This window comes from Citrus sinensis, chromosome 8, assembly GCF_022201045.2.
Source record: "Citrus sinensis cultivar Valencia sweet orange chromosome 8, DVS_A1.0, whole genome shotgun sequence".
Lineage (NCBI taxonomy): Eukaryota > Viridiplantae > Streptophyta > Magnoliopsida > Sapindales > Rutaceae > Citrus > Citrus sinensis.
Genome location: NC_068563.1, coordinates 22468062 through 22494743, shown reverse-complemented (window position 1 = coordinate 22494743; position 26682 = coordinate 22468062). Strand labels below are relative to the sequence as shown.

Sequence of the window (26682 nt, the reverse complement as noted above, 5' to 3'; positions counted from 1 at the left end):
GAAGTTGGTAGTTGGAAAGCAAAAGTTAAGGACTCATCAAAGTGTGTTGTGAGTTTAATTTGGTGTTATTGTACTTTTGGTTTGAAGAACTTGTAGTCTATCTAAATGTTTTTGGATGATAATTTTTATTTTGGTTTATTGTATTGTTGGATGATATAATGATAATATTTATTTTGTGATTTTGTGTTGTATATTTATTTGGAGACTTGGAGTAATGTTTAATTATTTATTTTGTGTTGTTTGTTGGGAGACTTTGAGTAATGTTTATTTTGTGTTGCTTATTTGGAGGCTTGGACTTGAAGTAATGTTTATGCACCTAACTTGTAAGAGCATTAGTGCATTACTAATTAAATGAAATGGGAGTGTTTGTACAAAATGAATGCATATGAGAATATTAATGGGCCGTTGATTATACATTATTAGATTTGATTACGTAAATGTTTTCATTTTAATGGTTTATAACTTTTTTTTTTATTTTTGTGAATGGAAACTTTGTATCGGCTTGTTTTCTTGGTATATGTCAATGCCATATTGTAAAGGAAACAATACAATATACATTGTCATTTGTCAGCTTGTTTTCATTTTCTTTTTTTTAATGGTTAGTAAGTTTTCATTAATTATAGATTTCATAAATTTTTTGTGAGAATTGTGAAAAAGGTCCAAATTTGATATCAATCCGAATTAATTCGAATCCAAAATATAATCTGAATCCAAAAATTAATTTGAAATCCAAACTCATTCAATCCGATCCGATTATTCGGATCGGATGAAAATTCGGATTGAATTCGGATGAATTTTTTTTCAATCCGAATCTGAAATTGCCCACCCCTATGTGGAGACTCGAACTGTCGCACTCACATATGTGAGGAAAACAGTTTTAATCACCCAACCACAGGTTGAGTGGCTAATGAATGGTTTAGGTTGAGTTCATTAACACGAACCCATATTATTCAATCTAATCCAAAAACAATAAAAATCATAGAAAAATTAATGACAACCATCAACTATTAAAACTTAAATGAAAAAACTTAATTTTGAATTGTTTTTATTTTTTTTATAGATTCTTTTTCAGTTTCTCTCAATTAAACATAACATCAATTAAATTTTCTACACTCAAAATTCAGAAATCAAACCTGAATTTTCACTAATAGTAAATTGATAGATTTTCAAATGTTACGTCATATAGTTTTTTATACAATCTTTAGTTTTGTTACTATGTTTATTGATAGATGTTGGGTGGAATGGACAACATTTAATGTTATAATGGAGAATTAATGTATTTTTTTTCTTATTTGAACGTATTTTAAGTACCCAATAACTTCTTTTAACTTTTTCTATCTTTTGATTTTTTAAATTTTTAATTTTAATCAATCTAATTTGTCCAATTAATTGAATCCGACCCAATCCAATAATTTATGGGTTAGATTTTCACAACACGCATCCAACTCAACTCAAGCCCACTCCTACTCATAATATTAAAATTGAATTACTTGTTTTATTTTTTTGTTTTATTTTTTCATAGGTACCACTCACAATATTATACAAAGTTTAAAATAACACTCAACTCAACACTAAATTCAAATCCTAATTATTAAAAAAGTTTAGTACTTAATGTTCCATTAAAAAGAATATTCTATTTTGACAACTAATTAATGGCAAAATAAAATTAAAAGTTAAAACAAAAAAAGAGTTGTGCCATATTACCAGAAATCTTTTTGTTTAAGCTATGACGTTGATTTAGTTAAGCTTAATAACAGTCAAAAGAAGTCAATCGCCATTGAATTATGGGGCAAAATTATATTGCAACTGTGGTATGTTATCACAGTTGCAACCGACCATTGGATCCATAGTTGCACAGTTGTATTGGCTGGATTCAATGGCTGAAAGCAACTGTGGTATCTTACCACAGTTGCAATATAGCTGGAACCTAGATTATGATGGGTTGAAGAATCAATTTTTTTAACCATTTAATGATTGGATTAGATTGAATTCATTAACATGAACCTGTATCATCCAACCCAATTCAAAAATAATAAAAGCATAGAAAAATCAATTTCAACTATCAACTGTTAAACCCTAAATTATTAAGCCTAATTTTGAGCCGTTTTTATTCTTTTATAAAAGAAGCTCTTTTCAATTTCTCTTTGTTAAACATGGCATTAATCAAATTTTCTAGACGCAAAATTTAGAAATCAAACCTGAATTTTCACTAATAGTAAGTTGATAGATTTTCAAATTTTACGTCATATAGTTTTTTTTTTATACAGTCTTTATTTTGTTGGTTTGTTTATTGATAGATGTTGGGTAGAATGGACAACATTTAGTGTTATGATGGAGAATTAATATTTTTTTCCTATTTGAATTTGATTTTTAGTACCAAATAATTTTAGTTTTGGTTTTTTTATTCTTTGATTTTTTAATTTTTATTTTAATAAACTCAATCAACTCGATCAGCCCAATTCAACTCAACTCGATGATTTAAAGGTAAAATTAGATATTTTTATTTGATTAACTTGTGTTTATTTTTCTAACCAAATCAATAGTGAATTGGGTTAGATTTTCACAATACTGATTTAACCTAACCCAACCAAGCTCGCCCTGCTCATAATATTAAGATTTAATTACTTTTTTTTTACTAACTACCAAAGATAATATTATAAAAAGTTTTTTTAAAAAATACAACTTAATACTGAATTCAAATAGTAGTAAAGAAGATATGACCAGTTTAAAAAACTATAGTGCTTAATATTCCATTAAAAAGAATATTCTATTTTGACTGCTATTAATACCAAATAAAATTAAGTTCAAAAAAAGAAAGAAAAAGGAGCTCTGCCAGATGACTAGAACTCTTTTGTCTAAGCTATGATGTTGATTTTTGTTAAGTCCATTATTTATAGAGTTGGAATCTTATTGCAAGTCTAATTAAATTGGAATTTTATTTATTGTATATCTTGTAATTGTGATTAATTTATTAATTCCTAATTTAGTAAGACTCCAATTTATTAGGAATATTTGTTTCCTAATTTAATTAGATGTCTAATTTAAAAAGTCTATTAATGATAGAATTCTATAATTGGCGCATGAGATCTATTTAGAGCAAGAAGTTTGTTCAAAAAGGAAGTTCATTAAATGCTCTAGATATTTCTTGGGAGACAAGTAAGATAAGAAGATCAGATTTATTCCTATTCAAATTCATGGAATTATAAGAGAAAAGAAACTCTTATTTGGAAAGAATCAAAATCTTTTAAGACTTAGGTAGCGTTTGTTTTTTTGTCTGAAATCTAAATGGGTCTGAATTTTTTTAAAGTCTGAATAAATCTGATTACAAAAATCTGATTGACATGTTTGTTTTTCCTTTTTAAACATCTGAATATAAATGACATCTTGTTTGTTTTTAAAATAAAAAAATCTTAAACTTAGTTATTTGACATTTATATCCTTATAAATTAAAACAAAAAAAGAGGATTAGATTTTACAATTTAGGAAATAAGTTATTTTACAGAGATATTTTGTAATATAATATTTATTTGTCATTTAGACCCTTTTCCATTTAGATAAAAGTCACAAAAATTTACTTTTTCTATTCAAATATAAATGTTTGAAAATCAGACATAAGTTCTAAAAAACAAACAAACATATTTTAGAAAAGATCTGAAGTTAATAAAATTTCAGACTTCAGATATTTAACAAACAACCTCTTATTATTTTGGTGAAACCCTAGTGCATATATAAAGAAAGATATTTCACAATTAAAGGCACGCACAACACAGAGTATAAAGCAAAAAAGCAAAATTTGGCCTCCTCCCTAGAGAATCCGGATTTGGCACTTAATGTTGTGTTGATTTATTTATTTATCTTTTTTTCATCTCTGTGGAGAGTTTATATGGATCTTAGATCACTAGACATTGAAGAATTGAAGAATTGAAGAATTGCTATTTATCACTTTCCGAAGTCCCTTGAGGATTGTGGATCAAGAGGGGTAGCAATTATTTTAGAGAAATAGATTCAGTCTAAGATTGAGTAAACTGTATGGTGATAAATTGTAAGTAAGAGTCTTAAGTTTGGTAAATCCATAGGTTGTAACACTCAACTTAGTGAATTACGTTTCATCTGACCGTGACCTTGTGGATATATGATTAATTAATCTGAACCACGTAAAAATCTCAGTATAATTTATTTTCTACAATTTATTGTATTTTTGAAAAATTAATATTTTTTATGCGGATGAACAATAACCATGAACAATAATGGTGAACAATATTTTTGAAAATTAATTAAGTTGTTAATTTTTAGTTTTTAATTGCCTACGTCTATTTGCGATAGATCTAAATTCTTTTCAAATGTTTTTTGAAATACTAATATATTACAATTAGAACTCTACTGATATTTACAGTCATATAACAATTGAGACTCTCCTTCATAATTATAGTGTGGCACAGCCCGAAGAACGACCCTCACTTTATAATGGAGGAAAATTGATTTTATCCTCAAAGCGGGGAGCCAAATAAACTCTTATCATAAGGGATAAGCTATGATGTTGATTTTTTTTTTGAAATACCGATATATTACAATTAGAACTCTACTGATATTTACAACCAAATAACAATTGAGACCCTCCTTTATGATTCTAGTGTGGCACAGTCCGAATAACGACCTTCACTTAATATGGGAGGGAAATTAATTTTATTCCCAAAGCGGGGAGTCAAATAAACTCCTATCATAAGGGAGTCAAGTCCTATCATAATAGTTGGGACTCAGAGTCAAATAAACTCCTATTATAAAGAAGTCAAATCCTATCATAACAATTGGGACTCGAACTTATATACTCAAAATTACTAAGTGCATAAGTTGCCAATGGACTACGACTCCATTAAAACTATAATGTTAATTTGGTTAAGCTTAATAGCAGTCAAAAATCTTGTAATGTGAATTATTATGTAACATGATGTTGATTTTGACCATGTTCCAAAAGCAAAGTTACAAACAAATATCTTACCCACTTTTTTATTAAGTTGCGTAAGTCCTTTTTCTTTTGCTAAAATATTAATAAGCGTTTGTCTGTATTTGAGATTTTTCTTCCTCAAATTTTGTACATAAATGTAGAAACAATAGCTTTAATTTTTCATGGATTTCATACTCTAAATGCTAATATATATTCTAACAAAATTGAAATATTTGATTTTATTAAAATTAAAAAACTTTTTACCTTTTTTTTTAAAGGAAACCCGACATTGAAATTAATATTTTTAGTTTGGCCTAAATTGAGCGAAATAGAATTTTTAATTTGATTCGGTCCGAATTGAGTCCTTGGTCAGAGACTATCTAATTTTAGGATCACAAAAATTATTTGTATAAAAGTACAAATTGATAAGAAATAATATTATTGATTGGATAAAAACACCACATTACGCACATTATTTATTTTCGTTATTTATCGTTTTCATCCAACCAATAATAGTACTATGGATATTAAAAATACTTGCTCGGCTTGGACTCAAGAGATGCAGGCCAGTAATACCCAACTCGGGATGAGGCTAGACTAATCCCAAGCATCACTTGATAAGCGCAAGGTCTAAGCCGGAACCCGGATTTCACTAAAAAATATTACAAAACATATATTATTTTAAATAATTATATTTACTTGACCTATATATTATATATATTTAAAACATTAAATATTTAAAGTTCATATTTTCATTTTCAATTTCATTAAAATAAATTTAAAATTTTAAAAATTTAAAAATTTAAAAATAAATTAAAAATATACATATATAATATTAGAAAATATAAAATCCAAACTTAAAAAACTCATTAAAAAACCTAGTCCGAGTCCGAACATTGCTATACCCAAGCTTGGACCCGAATTTTGCCATCTTTAAATAGTACTTTACAACTCTCATCAATTTATACAAAGAATTTGTGGCTCTAATTTTATGATCATTGTCCCAAGATAAGTTTTCTTTTGAAACTACTGTGTGTTCTCAACTCCAAGCAATCGTACCAGGATTGAGTAGATATTAATTCCTTTGCACCAAACTTGATAGAAAATGGGGGAAAAAAGAGGTAAAAAAACATTTGTTGTTACATTTTCTTCCACACTACTACACTTTTCTTTTTCAGATCAGAAATTCAGAATCAACAACTATCATATACACATGGCAACAACTCATTAGTCTCCCATATGCATATCACATATCCAAGGAGAGCTCAAATGGACTCTTACAGATGTTGTACAAAGTGATTTTAAGAATTTACCTGTCCAGACTTTTACCAATTCATTGCAATAATACTTGTAGTTGATGCAGCTTCCAAATATTTGTTCCAATGCACACTGGCATTTTGAAATGGTAAACAGATCAACATTATTACACCCCAGCCTGTTATAATTCACCTGTACAGCCCTGTAATGTTGTGTAACTTCCAATATAAAATGTACTGTAATTCGAAAGATGGCAATGAAAAAGATTATTTGAGGGTGCAAATAGAGATTCTACTCTTGGACCAATCCAATTTTTTGTGCACAGCTATCCCTTTGCCATTCTCCACTGTAAGTACCTCTCTACACTGTCCAGTCCACAGAACTCCTTCACTACCGGCATGGTGGCCGGAACCTCCAAATTGAATGTTATATCAGACCTGTCTAAGTCACTCCATGTAAGAAGCTGTTTCCGAGCTTCTCGAATGGCTGCTCTTGTAGCACAGTGCGCTGAAACTGCCAGAAGCAATGGTGGTTCACCAGACGCTGCACAAGTCACAGATTGAAGCGGACATCTTTAAGTAATGATACTATCATATATCCTAGAGAACTCAGTCGGAGACACATTTACATTACCTTTCGAAGAGAGTACACGTTTTTGGTGATGCCCACTGTTCAGTATTTCAACATTAAACTGTTTGGGTATGGTGTCGATAGTAGGGATCTTGTAAGTCCATGTGCCTTCAGAAACAACTAATCCATCTGAATTTGTAGGGTATTCTTCAAGCATGAAAAAACCAATTCCTTGAACAAAAGCTCCTTCAATCTGCCAAATCCAACTATTAATTCTTGAACAAAATAAGTCTGTGTTAATCAATCAACGGCATCCATTGACGGTCCTACTACCCTCAGCATATTCAAAAACAGAAGCTTAGTTCTATCTATAACAAGTAAACACTATCTTACTGAAATCTTCACATAAGGAACTCTAAAGCTTCATTATAATGGCAATTAAGTAGAGTTGAGAAACACAGTTTTTCGTCTGACCTGTCCTAAATCAACAGCAGGGTTAAGGCTTTGTCCACAGTCATAAATAATATCTGCTCGTAGAATTGTGGTTTCTCCTGTCAGAAGGTTTACTTCCACCTGAGAACAGAAATATATTTATAAATAAAAATGAAAGAGATACCCCCAGTAAGGTAGTACACTAGGTACATCTATCATGCCCAAAGAGCAGCTTCAAGTGTACTTTGCAGGAACATTATTTGAACTGCAACATAAGCACCCTTCCATGAAAGGTAGAGAATCTTGCCTCGCTCACTGCAGCACCATAGTTTAGGTAGTGGATGGAAGTTGAGTCAGGTACATACAAAGAACTTGCTGATAAGTTCACAGATTGCAGATGTGCCTGCAAGGTATAAAACCCTCTGTATTTAATAAAAGAGGAAGAAAAAGATGAAGAAAATTGCAAAAATTATTGAATTCAACAGTTACACTCATCTGCCAAATTAGTTCTAGGGACAAAAACTGATGAATATAAAATGACAACCACGAACCTATTTATGGTTATACATTACTTCAATTTTCGCAGATTACTGCATGAAGATGATTGTATGTGAGACACAAGCTTAAAAAATAAACAAACATTAAATAAACAAATTAACAATAATTTTAGACAAACAATCATAGATGTGTCCTTGAAATATGGTTAATTATCAATACCTAAGAGACACATATATAAGTTCATCATAAACATGGTTAATTATCAATACCTAAGAGACACATATATAAGTTCATCATAAACATGGTTAGATATTAATAACACGGAAACATAATTTTATATTCATCATAGCCAATTTTGTTTTCTCAACCATCAAAAAAAAAACTTTATTCTTTTTCATAACCTCCTTAATAATAGATGCCAAAATTCTGTTAATGTAAACTAAATACCATATAGAATTATAAATAACCTATAAAGAATGAGAATACACAGTGCGTGAAAAAAAATAAAATAAAATAAGAGAGTCAACATACAAAATGAAGTTGAGAAACAGAAAGTGAACTTAGCTAGAGTGCTTTAGAAGAGCAGACAGCTACCTGCTGAATCAATGTCTCCCAATTTACAGAACCCATTCTCTCCAGCAACCTTCCCCTGAGAGCAGACAGTCTCTCGACCAAAACATTGCAACATAGTCGAACTGCTTCACAGCTGGACTCAGATGTGGTGCTCCCAGAAGTGGTTCCACCCTGAATTAGACTCAAGGTATCAGATTGTACAACCCGTACTTTATCCAATAGATCACCCAATTCACCACCTTGGACAGAACTGAGTGCAAATGCAGCCATCTGCTTCACCTTTGTCCAAAGTCCCTGGCCTAACTCAACCCCTCCAACTTCAACAACAATACACGCATCACTTAGAATGCTTACTTTCCCAGGGGATGACTTAACAAACATTTCATGCACAATAGGTACACGACAAATGCCCCTTTTTTGCCATAAATTAGACCTGTTAAACTCTTTTATCATTTCAGTTCTTTGGTTGAAGCTTGAGGAAACGGCCAATTTATCCCATATTAAAGGTATTGTGTACTCCGCATGTTCACCTGCACTACTCTCATAAAACAAATTAAGGCTGTTGTGAGTATGGAGATTGATACTTCTGACAAAATCCACTTCCATTGAAAGGGTAGATGCTACATGTTCAATCACAGCCTCAGCAATGAATGATGCTTGTACCTCCCCAGGGGCTCGCATTGTTGATCTACTTGGAAGATTGGTTCTGCATACCTTTATATCAAAATGTAAAGCACCCCAGTCATACTTTTTAAGTGTACCCAGCATAATCATTGGCATAACCGGACTAATATCTGGATACATTCCAGCATCAATTAATATGTTAAGTTGTAAGGCTGTAATCTTCCCATTGGATTTGAATCCTACACTGTATGATATTTTCATTGGATGCCTTCCTCCTGTCATAATCATATCAGTTTTGCGATCGACATATATCCTGACTGGGCGGCATAACTTGTATGCAGCAAGTGCACATGCTGTAGCAACCTAAAAACATCAAGGACAACCCAAGAAATTAATTCAACAGGTCGTAAAGTATATTAATCAATAATTAGGTAGACAGCTAAAAGGTTGCTTCCAAGAGAAAGAGCATATTTTATAGCTTCAAAAGCAAAATTATTGTCTTTCTGAAACTTAGCAGCAACTTTCAAAGTTTTTAGCCTTTGCTCATGCTGTGTAATCACAGTATATACCAATTTATCTAGCACTAATTGACTTCTATCTCTCAATATTCAATTTCAAAATGCACAGTATCTGCGTTCGGCATCTCACTCTCTTGTCTTGCATCCATTTGCGTAAGACCCATATCATGAAATTTAATGGCTAAAATGCAGCATGTAGTTTCTTGTCAATGATGAACCAGTAGATAGCATCAGATATGAAAGCCAGATATGAGAAAGTAAGGAACATAAAAACAGCAATTTGACAAAAGTCTGATGCAAAAATATTTATGATGGAATGACCTTCCATTTTCAATAGCTATAGGCCATAAACTAAAGTCGGTCCTCCTAAGCAGGCATTAAGGGTCTTCTATGAGGATAGTTGTCAGCCTAACACTTTTAAAGACACGGTAGGCAATGTCCCTCTAGTGAATGCTGTAGTTATCCATGAAAATCAGTATGGACGCACACAGAAACAAGGGTATTAATAAAGATATTCCTTGATAAAGATAGAGCTCCCAATTTAGAAAACAAATTTATACACAATATACTCACAGGCATGGATTTAAAAATTTTTCCACCAAAACCTCCCCCCAGCCTTCTTGTAATCACACGGACATTATGTTGAGGAATACCAAGACATCTCGAAATTGTAGCATGAACATTCTCAGGGCATTGAGTTGAACTGTAGACCACCATGCAGTTGTCTTCATCTGGCACAGCAAGGGCTGTTTGCGTCTCCATATAAAAATAATATTGTGAACCGAGTTTAATCTGGATGTAACAATTTGGCAAAAATATTTGAGAATGAGCTTGGATGAGAATGCTTACTATATGACTTTATAAACATGCTATAACAATGTAAAAATGTAAAAATTCATTTGAGGAATGAAATTGATTTTAATAGAAGTGATATGAAATCACCTCAGCTGAGAGAATTTTTTGATCTGCTTCATCCATTCCTTTTGTTATGTCGCCAACCTGTTTGGGGTACCAGTGAGGAAAGATCTCAAAAAGGCTAGATTGCTTGACGGCTTCTTCTACAGATAGTATGGGCGGTTCTAGATTTTCCATTTCATAATTGATCACTGCAAGGTTTGCAGCCCTGTTTGCATTTTTCTGTGTATCTGCAACCTAAAAAAGCCATATTTGTTAAAACACAGAATCCCCTGAAGGAAAAATATGCAGTCTTCTATTGAATGCACATCATTAACAGTGAGATATCACTAAACAATTCTGAAGAAGTCGTAGAATTACCACAAAGGCAACAGCCTGACCAGCACCACGAGTAAGCTCATTCGCAAATAGGGGTTCAGGACCAAACATGGATTTACAACCTATATTCTCCCCCCCTTCAGGAATGTCTTTGAAAGTCAAAAGTGCAATCACTCCACAAGGTATTGAATTAGACTTGAATTCTATGCTCTTTATTCGTGCCAAAGGCTTTGTGCTATAAATGAATGCTCCATATAGGCAATTAGTTGGAGAAGGGATGTCATCCACATAAACTGCCTCACCTGCAAAAATTTCTAGATGAGAAAAATCTATCTACGGTTGTAGTGAAATTGGAGCAGTAAATCAAGAAATTATGAGGCTGAAAGCTAAAACAATAGAGGCATTAAAAATTATAGTTCAAGAAAATTCATCCAACAACTAAGATCAGCAAGGATTAACAAAGAACAGGTCAATTCTTAAGCAACCATCAGTTGTTATTGGCTTATTTGTAATAAATGCTAAAGAAAATCCAATAAACAGTAAAAAGGTCATTTCAAAATATTAAGAAACATTTCCAAGCATTTTCAATTGCTGATATCGTTTATGGTCAAATTTACATCACAGCAAAGTGGTCAAATTCAGACCATTCCTACCGATTATTGTCCTGCCAGCAGTAAGCTCACACACATAATACAAAAAGAGAGACAGATATGATATTGCCCTAACAACAAATATCACAAATGATTAAAGAGAAACCAAGCTCTTACATATGTTAATGTATATAAGGTGAATTATTGATTTTTCAATATTTTATGCCTTTGAATGCAACTGATCATACCGAAAGCTAGAGAATTATTTCAACAAGTACTCAGGACATTCGATAACTGGTGAAATATGTCAGTAAGTAAACAAATAAGTTTAAAAGTGGGGTCATTCATGTTTCTATTTCCATGCATCATCAAATAATATGTTACGAACCAGAAGCTTGTAAAGCAGCTCCAGATTTAGTAATCGGCCCACCAACTGGATAATATTCTCGACTTAACTGCACCACCTGTTTAGCAGATGATAACAAGGTTGGGACCTTATTTTTATCAGACAGGTCATAATATTGTTGTACTTTGGAGTCCTTCAACGAGAAATCATTGCCATATCCACACAACAAACTCCTAGAAATTTCAACATTTGTCTCAGTTAATGAGCTAAAGAACTCAAAAAGAAAACCAACAGCCAAGCTTGATCTATAAGCAGGATTTGGAGTACCAACTTCTGCTACCACAGTGTCTCTAAGTAATATTATAGCTTCATACAGGACATCAAAACTTAGCAATTTTCCAGTTAAAAATTCTTCAACTGGCCTTGCTCTAATTGCATGTTTTGTCCCGAAAGCTCCAAAAGCCAACTGACAGTTATTCACCATAATTCTGTCACCATTTTTACAGGGAGAAACTTCAGCCAAGAAAGCAGCATTTAGATGGGGCAATGCATTTCCAAGGGGTCGTGGTGCAGCTCGGTAGGTTTCAAACAGCAACAAATTATCGGTTTCAGATGTAACATTTCTACTTGGGTCCCAATATGGGATTTCTATACTTAGAAGTACACTTCTACAATCCAATGGAGGCCTTTCTAAAAATTCCTCAAGCATAAACTTTTCACACTTTTGACCCTTCATTATATTAACCTTTGCACCCACTGCAAGAAGTATTGTCGCGATATCTGAGGGAAAACATTTTCTCTGTGCCATCACCAAATTTCCACCAACACTGGCAGAATTTCTAATGAATGTTGATGCAATCTTTTCCATGTGTTCAGCAATCTTTCTAAACACTTGCACACACTCAAAGTGAACTTCTTTGGTTTCTTCTTTCAAAGATTCTATGGCTTTAGAGATTGTCACAGTTGCTCCAATTTCAATTCTTGTCTCATCCCTCCTAATCATTGACAGTTCAGGGACGTACCTTATGTCAATATATTTATCATAATGCTCGACTTCCTTATAGTAACCCATACCAGTATTCCCAACAACTAATTTAATTGAGGTCTGATTATTGTCCTCATGGGACTCCAACAAGTTTTGAAGTTCCTGAACACTAATAGGATTGTGCCAACTTCCTTTCACATCCAAAAGCATCCAAGACTTATTTTCCTTCTTCCGAAACTGTGGAAATGTAAATATGTCACCATTGCGTTTACATGGAGGCAATCTACTGGGCTTCACTTCTTTACTCTCTCCTTTTCCCCAAAAAGAGTTAAACCCCAAGTCCTCAATATCAACATCAGCTGCAAAACTTTTACAGGCATCAGCAATGGGCCGATAGCCAGTACAGCGACAAAGATTCCCAGCAATAGCCTTCTCTGCTTCTGACCTCGTCAACTTGGAAAATCCTGCAGGGGGCTCTGGCCGATTAGTTTTTTCAGCATTCACAAGAGCTGAAAACAGCGACATACACATCCCTGGTGTACAAAACCCACACTGAGAAGCATGGAAGCCAGCGAACCTTTGGTGAATGGGATGGAATCCTGCCTTGCTATTTCCGAGACCTTCACTAGTTGTAATAGAACATCCATTTACACTACAAAGCAGTGTGAGACATGAACTTATTGTAAAATCCTCAACTTGGTCAAGCTCAGGGCTATATTTAGACAGTAGGACAACGCATGCACCGCAACCACCTGCAATTTCAAAAAGCAGAACATGGAAAAGAATTACTTAAATAATAGTCAATATTTCACATATAAAAGCATAGGATTATGATTAGCAAATAGCACCTGAATCCTCAGTTTGGTTGACGAAATTCAAGATGAAAATTCTAATACTTGAAAATTTAAATTTATACTATAAAAACTCAAAAGAGTCAAAAGCCTATTTTTGAAGAAAGCAAATACACCGTATAGGAAAAAATTAAACAGACCAACACAGTGAAAAAGAATTAAACTCACATCATCAAGCACATAGCTTGTAAAGTGTTAGAATACAACTCCTAAAGTGGGTAATATAAAAGAAACAATGTTTTATTACAGAGTTACAATGAATAGATAGAGAAAATCTATGAACCCAATAAAGAAAACTAAACTTGCCTTCGCCACAACTGAGCTTGACACTCTTAAAGCGAGAGTGATAACGCAAGAACTCAAGCAAAGTAGTAGAAGGGTCAACGTTTGAGACCTCAAACCCTTCTCCATTAACAGCAAACACAACACTGTCTCTCTTATCCTCCACCATTTCTGTCACATACACACACTGAAACAGCTAAAGCATTTCATCTGCACTATAGAGGCACTAGTTTCTTTCTTTTTCTTCTTTTTCCCCATATATATATTTTTTTAAGATGGGACTTTGGTGTTGTCGTCAATATTGTTCTAGATGTTCTCAGTGAAAGTTACAAAAACAAAATTACAAAGCTTTGCCAAGTTCTTATCAACTAGTACATCGTATTGGTCGTTTTCACTTTTAATAGAATAATAAAATTGTTTTAGAGTCTTTGTTTGCATTTTGGATATCACTTTCTCAAGCACCATATGCCGTGCAGTATACTAGTCATTTGGGCATTTTCACAAGCACCATTTGTGCAGAAATTTCTCAAATGATTAACTTCAACTGGCTTGGCTTGAAGGCTGAAGCTGGACAGACTAATTTTGAATAATATGACATACCTTAAACATCAATGTAAGTTCACTCTTTTAGGTCTCAATCTAACAAATAGAAACCATGAATAGTGTATTAGGAAGCTCAATACCCATCATATCATTTTGAACGATACAACCATTTACATTTAACAATTTAACATAGATAATAGATGATGAAAAAAAAGAAAATTATATCAGCATCATATTTATTTTATTATAAGTATGTTTAATTATCATAAAATATTTACATATTATTTACACCATCTTTATTTTTAAACTTGTATCAGTCAACCACTTTGATATTAAAATATGACAATTTTACTGCTAAATAAATTAAAAGCCTATTTTATTATATAAAATTTTGAAAAATAAAAAATTATAATTATAAAAATATTCCTTAATTTAATAAAATAAATAAATCTCAAATCCAATATGTTAATTTTTTATAATTATAATTATATTTAAAAAAGTATCATGTTAATTTTTTGTAATTATAATTTCATGTAATTTGTATAGAGAAGTTTCTTAATATTAATTATAGAGAAGTTTACAATAATTATAGGGAGCTTTTCTCTTCATGTTAATTTATGTAAACTTCCCTATATTTAATTTAATCACAAAAATTAAATAAAATCATAATTACAAGATGTTAATTTTTATAACTATAATTTCATTTAAGAATTATCATCTTAGATTTTGTAATTTATTTGTTTTATTAAATTTAAGGGTATTCTTATAATTATAATTTTTATTTTTTAAAATTTTGTATAATAAAATAATTTGTTAATTTATTTAAGAATAAAATGATTATTTTTAGTGTTAAAGTAGTTGATTGATATAAGCTTTAAAACAAAAATGGCGCAAAGAATATGTTAAAATTTTAGTAGTGGTTATATGTACATATGACAAAACAATAGTGCAGAAATAATTTCCAAAAAAAAAAAAAACACCAACACCATTATTCCATTCTATAGATAAATATCACAACAAATAGGATAAATCATATCTGAATATGCTTCTAGTTAAATTGTTTTAGATTACTATGACATCAAACTCAAATTTGGAAAGAGTAATGATAAAACTACAAGCTCTTGTATAAACTCATCTTTAATTCCAAAGAACAAGCAAAGGGAAACAATGAATACCTTTACACCAACACAACTGAGAAAAAACACAAAGTTGTAACATTACTTTCCAACACTGCTATACAGATCATTCATTCAATTTTTTTTTTCAACAATCATACAGAAAAATACAGCATCAATTTACAATCTCCAATAAGTTAGTTTGTTTGGCTGTTAGTTAGAATCTCATCCTAAAACACCAAAAGAAGATGAAACTGCCACCTACAAGGAAGATTTTAATAGTTTACCTCCAAGGTTGAACTTGTTTGAACAAATTTTTATCAGTTCCATTACAATCAACACTTCGTTGTAATTAGTATGAACCACAGTCTCATACTCTGAAGGGATAACGGGCCATTCCGTTGTTGATATCTGAGAAAAACTCATTGTAGTTGAGATATCTCCAGAAACGGGAAAGTCCAAACTCTCCGTGTTTGGGTGATTTCAGATAACAGAGATGCAATTCTTTTAGGTTTTTGTCGAACTTTTGCTTTATGGCAAGCACCTGCAGAAAGGTGGGGAGAACAATTTAATACGCTAACATGGAGAAACCTTTTTATAGTTATGGATGGTTCTATCTCTAACAACTTTCATTCAGTTTTTATGTACAATATGGCAATCTAACACTTAAAGTATATGCATTTCACACAGAAAACAAATTTCCATAAATGGCATGCCTCCAATTTTGACATTTTGGAGTGTTTTATGATTGAGATCTGAAATTGTAACACAGCACAATCCTCACGTTCATAACCATGATTTAAGTCATCTCTTGTGTGAATGCCTACTAAACAGGGTTAAAAATGAAATTGTTTTTAGACACATGGATTAGTGGAAACAACAATCACCTGTGATACGTTGATTCTAGAAAGTTTTCCCAGAAAATCGCCTTGATCCAGCTCAGCATCCCATATTCCTCTGGTAAGACAAGACTGAAAGTCTAGTGCACACTGTAAAATGCCTTCTATGATGCTTGCAACAACCCGTGTTTCATCAGAGAGAAAGCATCTGTAGAAATTTTATATTCGCTGTTAAGAATCAAGATGATACAATCAAATAAGGCCAAAATTGGCCCATCTAAAGAAAAGAAAAAAGAATTTAACTATTCAACAGGCCAAGAAACTGAAACATGGTAAACAAGAGAAAAACAATAACTAGGAATTTCTTATGTCTATTAACCTAAAATACACACATAATGTGGATTTCCAAAAAATTATAGACACTGATGTAAAACACTGAGAACAGCAAACTAGTTTATGTGAAGTTTGCAACAGGCATCATGCTCTTATCAAAAGGTTCCAGTCTCTAATTTAATTTTGAAAAAGGCAGTGCTCTTACACAGCACAGGCTGTTTCAAAGTAGGCATCACACAAGAATTTGTAAATTAGTAAACTCCAATCATAGTGACCATTTGTAGATAACTATTAGAGACCTGGACCATTACCAGTCCCAAGAGCAAGACTGACTACATAAACTTTCACCTAACCAACTGAAGATGGAGAACACATCATCTATGCCTATAGCCAAAGTTTCTGCCAAGCAATAGCTTCCTTCTATAGCAGCATTTAACAACAGCAACTAGGAAGTTGAAGCCTTGAAAGTACCCCTAACCTTGAATCCCCGGTTTTAAACTTAGGATCACCTTATGAATGGTTTTGATATTAGATTGCTTTAAGACAAGCGATGTAAATTGAGGTCATTCAATCTCACCTAACTATCAAGCATACAAGAGGAAATATAACTGGAAGAACAATTAGAAAATGAATAAGCATTTCCAGAAAAAATTTCAACAGGCAACTTGAAAAAAAGCTTGGGTCCAAGGTGGTGCATTATCCTAAACAGGAACTCTTTTTCTCAGCACAATTGTATTTTGCAACTTATGCATATACAATAGGAGAAGAAGCTAAAACTCAAACAAAAAATAAATAAATAAACTTACATGTCTAATGCATCAGAAAGATACGCCATGTGCACCGACTCAAGATCCATCATATCTTTGACCTACAGCAGCCACAGACAAGTTCAAGATTTGTTTTCAACTTTTCAAAGACTAAAAGAGAGAAGGTAAAAAATGAATAGCAACTGATTATGCATGAAGAAGAAATAAAATATCGTACAAAAGCCAACAAAATTAATCCTTTCACAGACATTCATCTCAGTCAACATGAACAAAACTAAAGTCTCAACAGTGGAAAAGCTCATGACAGACAAAAGGCAAAGCAGTTCATTTATTCAATAATCAAGCATACTATTGAACTCAACCATGCTATGATATGACAACTCAGCCAACTACCAAAGCATTGACATCAACTATTGGCAAAAAGGTAAAGGGAAAAATTCAAAAGAAAATAAAGGCAGTATTTTTCAAATTTTAAATACACATGCGCGCATTAAAGAAAAAAATATATACAGACAATAATCAAGGTGATTCAAACCTTATCCTTTAGAGAATGAAGAAATTTGCACCATGAAACATCAGATAGCTGCGAGTGCACATATTGCTGTAGTGTTGATACAAAATGATTGACCTGGTGTCTGGCAGACAGGCAAAAAGTTTGAAATCATTGGATTTACATGATTAGAAATGGAAATGTTAATATTGAGATTAACACAGAGTAGAGAAACTGAAACTGAAACTCATATGATAAATTAGAAGTCCACTCTATATATAGACCTATGATTAATCTAGAAAGAAAACACAACTTGTGACAACAAAGACAATAGACCTCAGCTCTCTACTCCTTACACTACAGCTCATGAATTCCAAAGGTAATCAAATCATCAAGAATAGAAAGCTTAATATGCATATCTCAAATTAAGAACTCAAGTACAATAAAAGATAAAGGAAAATGATTTATCCTCTGTTATTATTTTGATTTAATGGCCACAAAATGTGCTGTAATTTGTGTTCCAATTGCAGTGCCATTGATCCTAATCCTATATTTATATAAAGGGATCTAGTGGGCAAGGTCACACTCCATAGGGAGAGCAACATACCCACATGAGTTTCTGGGAATGTGTAAAGTGATGAACGCCAGTGCTTGGTCACACTTCAAACACTCCAGTAAACCCATGTTGGCAGGCCACTCTCCAAAAGATGAGCAACCCTCAGCACCTTTTCAAGGCTCCCTGAATGCAGAAGGCAGAGGAAATAAGACTGAGAAAAGTCATCCTTTTAAGATAGGACCAGATACAACAACAATAGAAATTAGTGCAAAAGATGTAGAGGAGAAGAAACATTGCTCAATTTACCTCAACTTTATCAAAAAATTAAAATGGCTCACTTCCCTTTCATGTTGTGTGGAGTGTCGGCTTTGATTGATTAAGTGCATTAAATCCTGTAAAGAAGATTGAAGTCTTAGAATGGTCCAAAGTCACCTTGTTGCTTGGGTACATGACATTAAGTTTCTAGGTGATATTTTAAGAGCTCATCCATCAACCAATAGAGAAACAAGGGAAATTCAAAATGGAATCGAATTCTTAGTCAGACCATTAAGGATCTAGAAAAATCCTTCACCAAGAAAAGAACAACAAACTAAATAAATCATAAGTCATGCACACATTAAACACTTAGGCAACTAGTTATGAAAAGTTTAATGAAAACAGTAACTACTAGATATGATGTGCGGTCGGGTAAGAACCTGCAGAGACTGGTGCTTCAGACAACAATTACCTGATTTCTTGCTTTATCATGTTTTAGAGAATTACATGATATAAAAAGGTAGATGACACATGATCAGCAACCTCAATATATGGAAAAAGTAAGAGAGTGCCTAGGGATTATACCTTCAATGAGCGCCATACATCATTCAACGAGAAAACAGCGAGCTTAACTTGTATGAGAAACCTAAATATATCAGCATATATTTCCATCGCATTTGAAGTCAAAACAATACTGACTGGCCAATCAACTCGGTAACCCAAACCTAAAAAGTTGAAGGAACTGACTCCTGCCAATATGAATAAGAGAGACATTTAAAACTAGGAAACATGAAAATGAGCCAAGGATGCCATGCTCAAACAAAATATAATCAAACTCGATGAAAAGGAATACACAAAGCTTGCAATAACAGTTAAAGAAATTACCTGTAGAAGATGTTGAAAGAGGTGAGGTTCCATCTTCTTTAATATAAACAAATAACCTGTTCTTATTATGGTCTTGTTCACATGAAGACCTCTGAACTGACAATTCGAGTATCCCTTGAATTTCTGATACTTTATGATCAGCTTCTGTAAAACACCACTTCTGCAGCTTGAAACAAAGAAAACCAAATGAATCAGAAGAAACTGTAACCATATGAATCAATTAATAAAAGATCATAATGCAAAGAGTTGATTAGAAAGAAATACACGATGCCAAAGGGACATGATAAACAGGTCTGCCCAGTCTGCAAGTTCCATAAAATGGTACCGCCGCAATGCCAATAAATGTTCGTGCAAATCAAACCCCTCACCTAGCAACTTTATCATCAGCTTGCTAACATACTTATATCTATCATTTTGTTAAGAAGTGTAACTAGCATAAAATAATTGTATTAGTTTGTTAAGAAGTATAACCAGCATAAAATAATTGTATTTCAATGGTACCATCTTGAGAAGCTACCACATATGCACCTCAACCACAATTGATACAATTAGAAAAAGCTTCCAATAGCAATGCCCTAATTGAATCACAAATTAAGTATATACACACCTCAACAGCACATGTTCTAACAGATTCTTAAGTTTACAAGCCATGTAGACAAATAAATTTTCAGGGGCATGCATCTATCATCGTGAGTTTTATGATCAGACTAACACAATTTGGAAGGTAAATGTGATATGTCAGAGGCATGATCCTGTTCAGACTATTGACTTGTTGGTAATCTAATTTCAGGAACTATCAAAAACTACAAAAGGGGACAGTTGGAATAAACACGGAAAGGATACTGAAGCAAGATTTCTTGCAGCAAGCATTTGTCAATAATAAAATCAAGAGGTATCTCAAAGATGACCGAGAATTCCTGCCTGTGGTCTTCCACAGTATTGTTTTCAATGTTATTTGAAGTGGAAAGCAAACTCTCCCAGCTACTTGTACCAGAAATATCTGTTCCAACTATATTTTTACTGTGGTCTTTCGATTCCAAATGTGGTTTAATACATGACACTTTGGGATTATCAATCAGGATTTCACCTACTGGTTCACTATAGGGATTCCTCTCACCACTAATTGCAGACAAACTTGAATCTTCAGACACAGCCTGTGCAAAACCAATAGCAACCTTCTCCAGAAATACCTTACGAGGATCTTCTACAGAAGAAAAGTCAAAACAAGGTAATGATTTTCCAAGGTCTGCAGCAAGCCTTCCCTCAGGTTTGCCCATTGTATAGAATAAGGCATTTCTGGTCAACATTGGATTGATACTGAACATATTGCCACTGTAGTTAAGCTTCCATTTCAGCATAGCAGATACATCAGAAACAGCATAGCCGTTCTCGAGTTGATTTTCACCTAAGGTTCCCTCTATTAAAGCATTGTTACTGCCAAATTTCTCACTGTAAAATGAAATACCTTCCTTAGAAACTCGAATATTTTCTTCAGAATGCTTTTGGCCAGAGACAGATGGATGCAGCTCGGGATCATTTCTGCCCCCTCCATCCACACAAAAAGGATTTTTCAAAAGGCAACCAAGCGGCCAACATTTATCAGCTAGGCCATCAGTATAATGACCATTTCTGCATGACAAGTGTGACTCCCCTGACTCTGGCAGCACAGATGTGCCACTCAGAATTGCCCTTTTATGCTGAGTGAGCACAAAGTGGCTAAGGGTATCATCTCTTTCACAAAATTCATGAGAATCTCTTTTCTTATGCCCAGATTTTTCATTGTGCAGAGACTTCCACAATGGACTACCATTAGGAGTAGTCATGGAGAAGCTTAAAGCAGAAAAGTATTTCTGCTCAATTTCAAATAAATTATTACGAGGTTGAATCAACCGTTCAACTTCATTTTGCTCTTCAGAATCAATTGAAGATGAGCACTCAGATGTATCTCTATCATAACAGAATTCATCTTTCATACTTGAGTTATCAAAATCCTTACTACCATTTTCCCTGAAAGCAGATAAACCTTGTCACTAGATGAGCGGCATGGTACTTGAAAGGAAAGCAACAGAAACGGAAATATCAAAAGCGTGAAGGACATTATGTATCAAACATTGGCCAACACAAATAATGCCTCATATTACTGTGAGCAACTTCTGATGCGGATACAGATGAATGTAATATGAACGCTTAGAGGATGTAGGAGCATGTTGTGACTACACATGCTGTCATACATACACAAGAATGCAAAGACAGAAACACACAAGTATAAACACCGTGCAGCGCTCACGGAGAGAAAGAGAGAGATTTTACACATTTGAGCCCCTTTGATCAACCGTAGAAGGAACAGTCATCATGTCATTCAACTCAAATGAAAAAGATGTTTCTAAGCTCTCTCCATTCCCAAGGAAGGCAGGTGCCTCATTGTGTGATACAACCTGAAAGGAGAAATCTTCATGTCAAATAAAACAAGATAATTTGGAAATAAGGAAGCTGCAGAATGGAAGAATTAGCATCTTTCATGCACAATGGCAATGTAATTACCTAACGACATTACTACACAGAATTGCTCTCCTGTATCCTCATTACAAATGATAAAAGTTACAAAGACTACAACTTCTCAGGACAAGTACAATTCCACAATTGTGTATCCTAAATAATCTGATATTGATGAGAAACCATCAATTCCACTCCATTTTTTACATATTCGTCAATGCATGTGGTCATGACCATCAACAATTCAGACCTAGTATAAATTTATGACTCTTATGCCTACTATCAGACTTTCTACTCTTTACGATGTTAATTACCTATTTTGAAGATACTAGTTCAGAACCAGTATGCCATCACGTTGATCACGAAAATGCCCAATATACCTTATTCCAACTGACAACATTAAAGCAACTACATGCCACACTATATCATGCCAATTCATTGACCATCTTTGCAGGTAAACTTCTCTTGGAAGCCTTTCTTAAATCACTATCCACAAGTTTTCTTGAAGATATATGTTAAGAGCAAACAAATCAAATCTTTTAGGTCACTGAATGAGGGAAGGGATCCAAAATGTTGTTGGGGGAAAATGGGTGAAGTGTGCCAACTATCTAGAATGAGTCTTCTGTATAGAATTTTCGAATTTAGCCTCCAGTTTGCTTCTTGAAAGTGCTAGAAGTGTAATAGTGTTCACATGCTGTAGTAGACTGTCATGACATTCTTGAAAAAGAGCTATAGTTTTGGGTTTTTTTTTTTTTTGCATTAATTTTTTGGTTTGGTATTTAAAATATAAAACCAAAAAGAAAAATCAATTGAACGTTACATTTTAAGGGTTGAAATATGATCACAAATACAACTTAAAAATGCACCACAATTTTAACGGTTAGAATGGAACACAAGATCCGAGAAGCCGGAAACTTGATGCAATATATTTTGGCTTATTCGTTCTAATTAGTAAGAAAAGTTAGGAACCCTATAAAGAGTGCTGCTAGTAGTTACAGTTAAAGAGTTATATGCACTCCGCTTGTCACCACTACGTAAAGAAGACAGTGGGAGGAGGGACGCGTATCCTCAACCACCAGCCACATCAGAGAAATAAAAGTACCCACCAATTGCCATATCACCTTGACAAGACAAAAAAAATCCGATGATAGATCTAAGCACAAGCAGGTCAGCAGCTAGGGGCAAGAGGTGGGCCTGAGCTTAGGAGGTGTAACCAGATAGTAGTCAATCAGTCACACATGTTGCAAACATTATAAGGCTAGAGAAAGATAGAGAATAGGACAAAGCTATTACATGGTTTACCACAATCAAGTACAATGGAAACAAAGATAAAGAAAGTAGTAAAAAAAGGGAAATACAAAAATATGGTACCTGTTGATAACTGATTTCCAATTTACTCAAAAGGCCTTCAAGCTTTTCCTGCATCTTTTCGTAGTAACTATTTCTTGCAATAACCATTGTTTTTATATTTTCTTTTCCAAAAGTCATAGGAGATGTGTAAAGAGGATGATTGCTAGAAAAACCACTCCAACAGGGAAGAAAATCCATATAAGTATGATCCCCAGGAAAAACACAATCACACAATTCAAGCAATTTCATAATTACTTGAAGCTGCTGACCAGCCCTTATAAGTGGAATCAGAAAGTGCTTCAAGAAACAAGGAATGGAAACTCCAACTCGCTCCTGGATTGAGCAGTTGCAAATTATGAGCATCAATACTGAAGAGAACACAAGTAGGGGAAATATGTTGAGGTCAATCTCAACAACTGGTTTAAATTTACTGCAAAATAAATTACCCTAATGTTTGTCCCTGGGAAGTCAATAGAGGTTCCAGTTTTGCCATGTTGATCAACCGGTGAATTGCCGACATATTCTACTACAAACTCCCTATAAGGATCATTGATCTCAGCTTTGAATATCCATGATCTTATAAATCTACAATACGGATCGCATGACCGAAGAAAAAGAAACTTGAGTAAAGGGCGGTGAGCAGAATCAGCAACCTACAGGGGGACAAATTATTGATACATTTATCAGTGAGACCAAAAAATATCTCATAAAATGAATTATATGTAAAATTATTAATTGGGAATTCAACAAGCAATTAAGAACTCTGTCTATGCACAACTTGAATTTGTTGAATCAAGAAAGCATGTTTTGTAACAATGCTGGAGATCATAATTAAGGCACGAATATACTAATTCTCACAACAACTGTTGTCTTCACCAGGACTCCAGCACATTTCAAAGAATCAATTTCACTGGACTAATTGTAGTCAGCATATGGTATTGTATTACCATTTGAAAGGAAATTTTAAGAAGAATGTAGAATAGGTAAATAAATAAGAAAGGAAGCACTGCAGAGAACAAATTTTAAAATAAGCTGACCTGTAACTGTGTGTACAAATAAGTAAGCAGATCCCCACCTCTCCAAAAGCTCTTAAACTCTGAGATCGCTTTAGCAGTTGCATTTTCAGTAGAAGATTCAGAGAAGCAAACAGCTATATCATGTAAGTTGCATATATTTCCAAGAACTTCAATTTGAGTCCTCAATTCTCTGGTATGCAAGTACACCTCCAAGAGTGTGATTTTCGATTGCACTCCACTTGTAAGGCATCCTTCTTCAGAGACAGCATCAAAACCCTTTGACGAGCATCTCAAACCCACTGACGCATACAACGTATCTAGTGCACACATGTACCCTTCTAAAACCTTATTCACCGCAACAGCAAATGCCTGATTGACGAGACTGTACGGAGGCTGCTCTTTATCTTCAAGACTCTGCCTTGTTAAACACGCATCCAAATTTCTAAAATGGTCTACAAATTTATGCAGGAGGAAAACCAAGATACCCGAGCAGCCAATAGATTTGAGAATTTTCCCAAGAGCATGAGTGCTTGAAGACCGATTCCATAGATTCGGAATTCGATGAAAGGTCCTATCAGCTGGATCACAACAAAATGCAACAGCAAGCTTCTCTATACTAATAAGAGCTGATTCTAAACCTTGTAAAGCATTCAACGCTAATCTCACCACACTCGCCTCCTGGAAAATTAAGTCCAAAAATTTCCATTCTTTAATTAAAATTCTCATAGTTTTTAGATTAATACAATAGAAAAAAAAATGCAGGTCATGTAAATGCTCGTAAACTAGTACTTACGGAGAGTGATGACGTGGCGCAATGGAGATGGCGGTGGTCATTGGAGGAGGAAGAGGAGAAGAGATGGGGCCCACTTTGAGAAGGAATTGATTCCCATGTTCTGGGAGGAAGCCACGGATCTTCGACTTTCACTTTCTCTAACAACGACGATGCGAAATTTGCATCGACTGCCATTTCTTCTCCAACAAAAACGTCGCCGTAACGCACCAAATTTGTTTTCAATTTTTCATGAAAAAAGAGGATGGCTCGAATGTGCTGAAACGGCGCCGTAGTCTGCTCATGGCCTTCGGCTTTGGCGGCTGATTGGCGCTCATCGATCGCCGCCCCGGCAGCGAGTGTGTGTCAGTTGTGTAAGTCTCTTGAGTGTAATGTTGGGTGGTGAATTTTTTTTTTTTAAAGTTTAAATTGCCTCCAAAATCATCGTCTGCGGCTCCACGCAGCGCTGCAAGAAAGCAACTTACATAGAAGAAACAGTGAAATCGTGTGAGTCTAACCATATATATTAGCAAATAGTGTAAACATTCAACTGTTGAAGGGTCTCATTTAAAATAGACAATAACAATACTTTTCAGAAAACTACTCATATTATTTTGAGGGTGGGGATATTTCCAATACACCTCACTTCTAAAAAATATTTACAATCATTGATATTATTTTTAATAAATATAAAATAACAAAAATATTTGTATAATTAATCAATTAAATCAGTCTTATATTTTTTCTTATTTAGTTATTTTTACTATTAAAGTTGCTTTAATATAAGTTTTATTTAATTATTTTGCTTTAAATCATTCTTATATCTAATACTTTAGATACTTAATTTTGTGATTTATAATCTAACTTTTTAAATGAAGTATAATAATCATCAATATTTTACATGTAATTGACATAAATTTAACAATATAATAATTTATATGAGTGTTGTCTCATAAAGATATTATTAGTTTAATTAAAAGTTAACAATCATACTAATAAAAGTAGAATTGATCATTTACAAACAATGAATTTTGTATGAAATAAAAAGAAAGCTGAAGTTAAAGTAAATTTCTTTTGTAATTTTACCTTTTAAGGATAAAATGGTCAATTTAAATTTAGGGTAAATCAACCTTAGTAGTCAAACAAAATAATAATAATAAAAAAGAAATCCGAGTCACAGAAAAATAAATTGAGATATCACAAAAAATAAATTAAGATAGATTTAATTGATTAATTCTTTACAATTCTTCTTTATTTGAAATTTTTAAAAATAATGTAAACTTTTTATAGTTATATTTTAAAAGTGAGGTGGATTTACATAATTTGTGGGTGGAAATATTACCACCCTTATTTTGATGTCATTCTACAAGTACATGTTTTTGGCTACTACATAAACCGAACTAAATTGGTTCGCTTGCCTGTTCGGTTTGATTTTTTATTTTTTTCAATAATTTTTTGTATTTTGTGATTTTTTTCAGTTTTCAATCTTTTTTTTTTTCAAACTAACTAGTTTTTATTAACTTTTAGAGCCAAGGTGAATCAAATCATCAGTTCCATTTGATTTTTTGGT

The 26682-nt window shown here is 33.3% G+C and overlaps 2 protein-coding genes across 5 annotated transcripts; both read right to left on the bottom strand.

Moving 5' to 3' along the window:
- Positions 1-6064: 6064 nt before the first annotated feature.
- LOC102577956 (abscisic-aldehyde oxidase) lies at positions 6065-14401 on the bottom strand. Of its 3 annotated transcripts, XM_052431866.1 has the most exons (11): positions 13726-14396; positions 11626-13320; positions 10690-10949; positions 10357-10566; positions 9988-10206; positions 8294-9259; positions 7509-7604; positions 7244-7342; positions 6833-7022; positions 6495-6742; positions 6065-6401 (listed from the first exon to the last, which is right to left on the bottom strand). In XM_052431866.1, exons 1-10 carry the CDS (start codon positions 13868-13870, stop codon positions 6525-6527), a joined length of 4098 nt encoding a protein of 1365 aa, XP_052287826.1. In that variant the 5' UTR covers positions 13871-14396; the 3' UTR covers positions 6065-6401; positions 6495-6524. The 3 variants fall into 3 exon arrangements, with proteins under 3 accessions (XP_052287826.1, XP_006487797.2, XP_006487799.2); XM_006487734.4 differs by having other exon boundaries at positions 6065-6742; XM_006487736.4 differs by lacking the exons at positions 6065-6401; positions 6495-6742; positions 6833-7022; positions 7244-7342 and adding an exon at positions 7753-7791 and having other exon boundaries at positions 13726-14401.
- Positions 14402-15436: 1035 nt separating this feature from the next.
- Positions 15437-25622, bottom strand: LOC102612298 (uncharacterized). Of its 2 annotated transcripts, none has more exons than XM_006487731.4 (14): positions 25137-25622; positions 24365-25021; positions 23774-23980; positions 23349-23660; positions 21795-21919; positions 20328-21491; positions 19749-19890; positions 19485-19650; positions 19185-19348; positions 18651-18736; positions 17834-17933; positions 17338-17399; positions 16247-16406; positions 15437-15903 (listed from the first exon to the last, which is right to left on the bottom strand). In XM_006487731.4, exons 1-14 carry the CDS (start codon positions 25308-25310, stop codon positions 15730-15732), a joined length of 3693 nt encoding a protein of 1230 aa, XP_006487794.2. In that variant the 5' UTR covers positions 25311-25622; the 3' UTR covers positions 15437-15729. The 2 variants fall into 2 exon arrangements, with proteins under 2 accessions (XP_006487794.2, XP_006487795.2); XM_006487732.4 differs by having other exon boundaries at positions 19485-19644; positions 25137-25621.
- Positions 25623-26682: the final 1060 nt, after the last annotated feature.

Coding starts and splice junctions, on each gene's coding strand:
- LOC102612298 (XM_006487731.4), bottom strand. CDS start 25,310: ATGGCAGTCGATGCAAATTTCGCATCGTCGTTGTTAGAGAAAGTGAAA. Junction 23,661..23,773: donor TCCCAGGGACAAACATTAGG/GTAATTTATTTT, acceptor TGCTCAATCCAG/GAGCGAGTTGGAGTTTCCAT. Junction 17,400..17,833: donor TTCATTCTCTAAAGGATAAG/GTTTGAATCACC, acceptor TGGCTGCTGTAG/GTCAAAGATATGATGGATCT.
- LOC102577956 (XM_006487734.4), bottom strand. CDS start 13,870: ATGGTGGAGGATAAGAGAGACAGTGTTGTGTTTGCTGTTAATGGAGAA. Junction 10,950..11,625: donor AGCTGCTTTACAAGCTTCTG/GTTCGTAACATA, acceptor AAATTTTTGCAG/GTGAGGCAGTTTATGTGGAT. Junction 6,743..6,832: donor ACGTGTACTCTCTTCGAAAG/GTAATGTAAATG, acceptor TGACTTGTGCAG/CGTCTGGTGAACCACCATTG.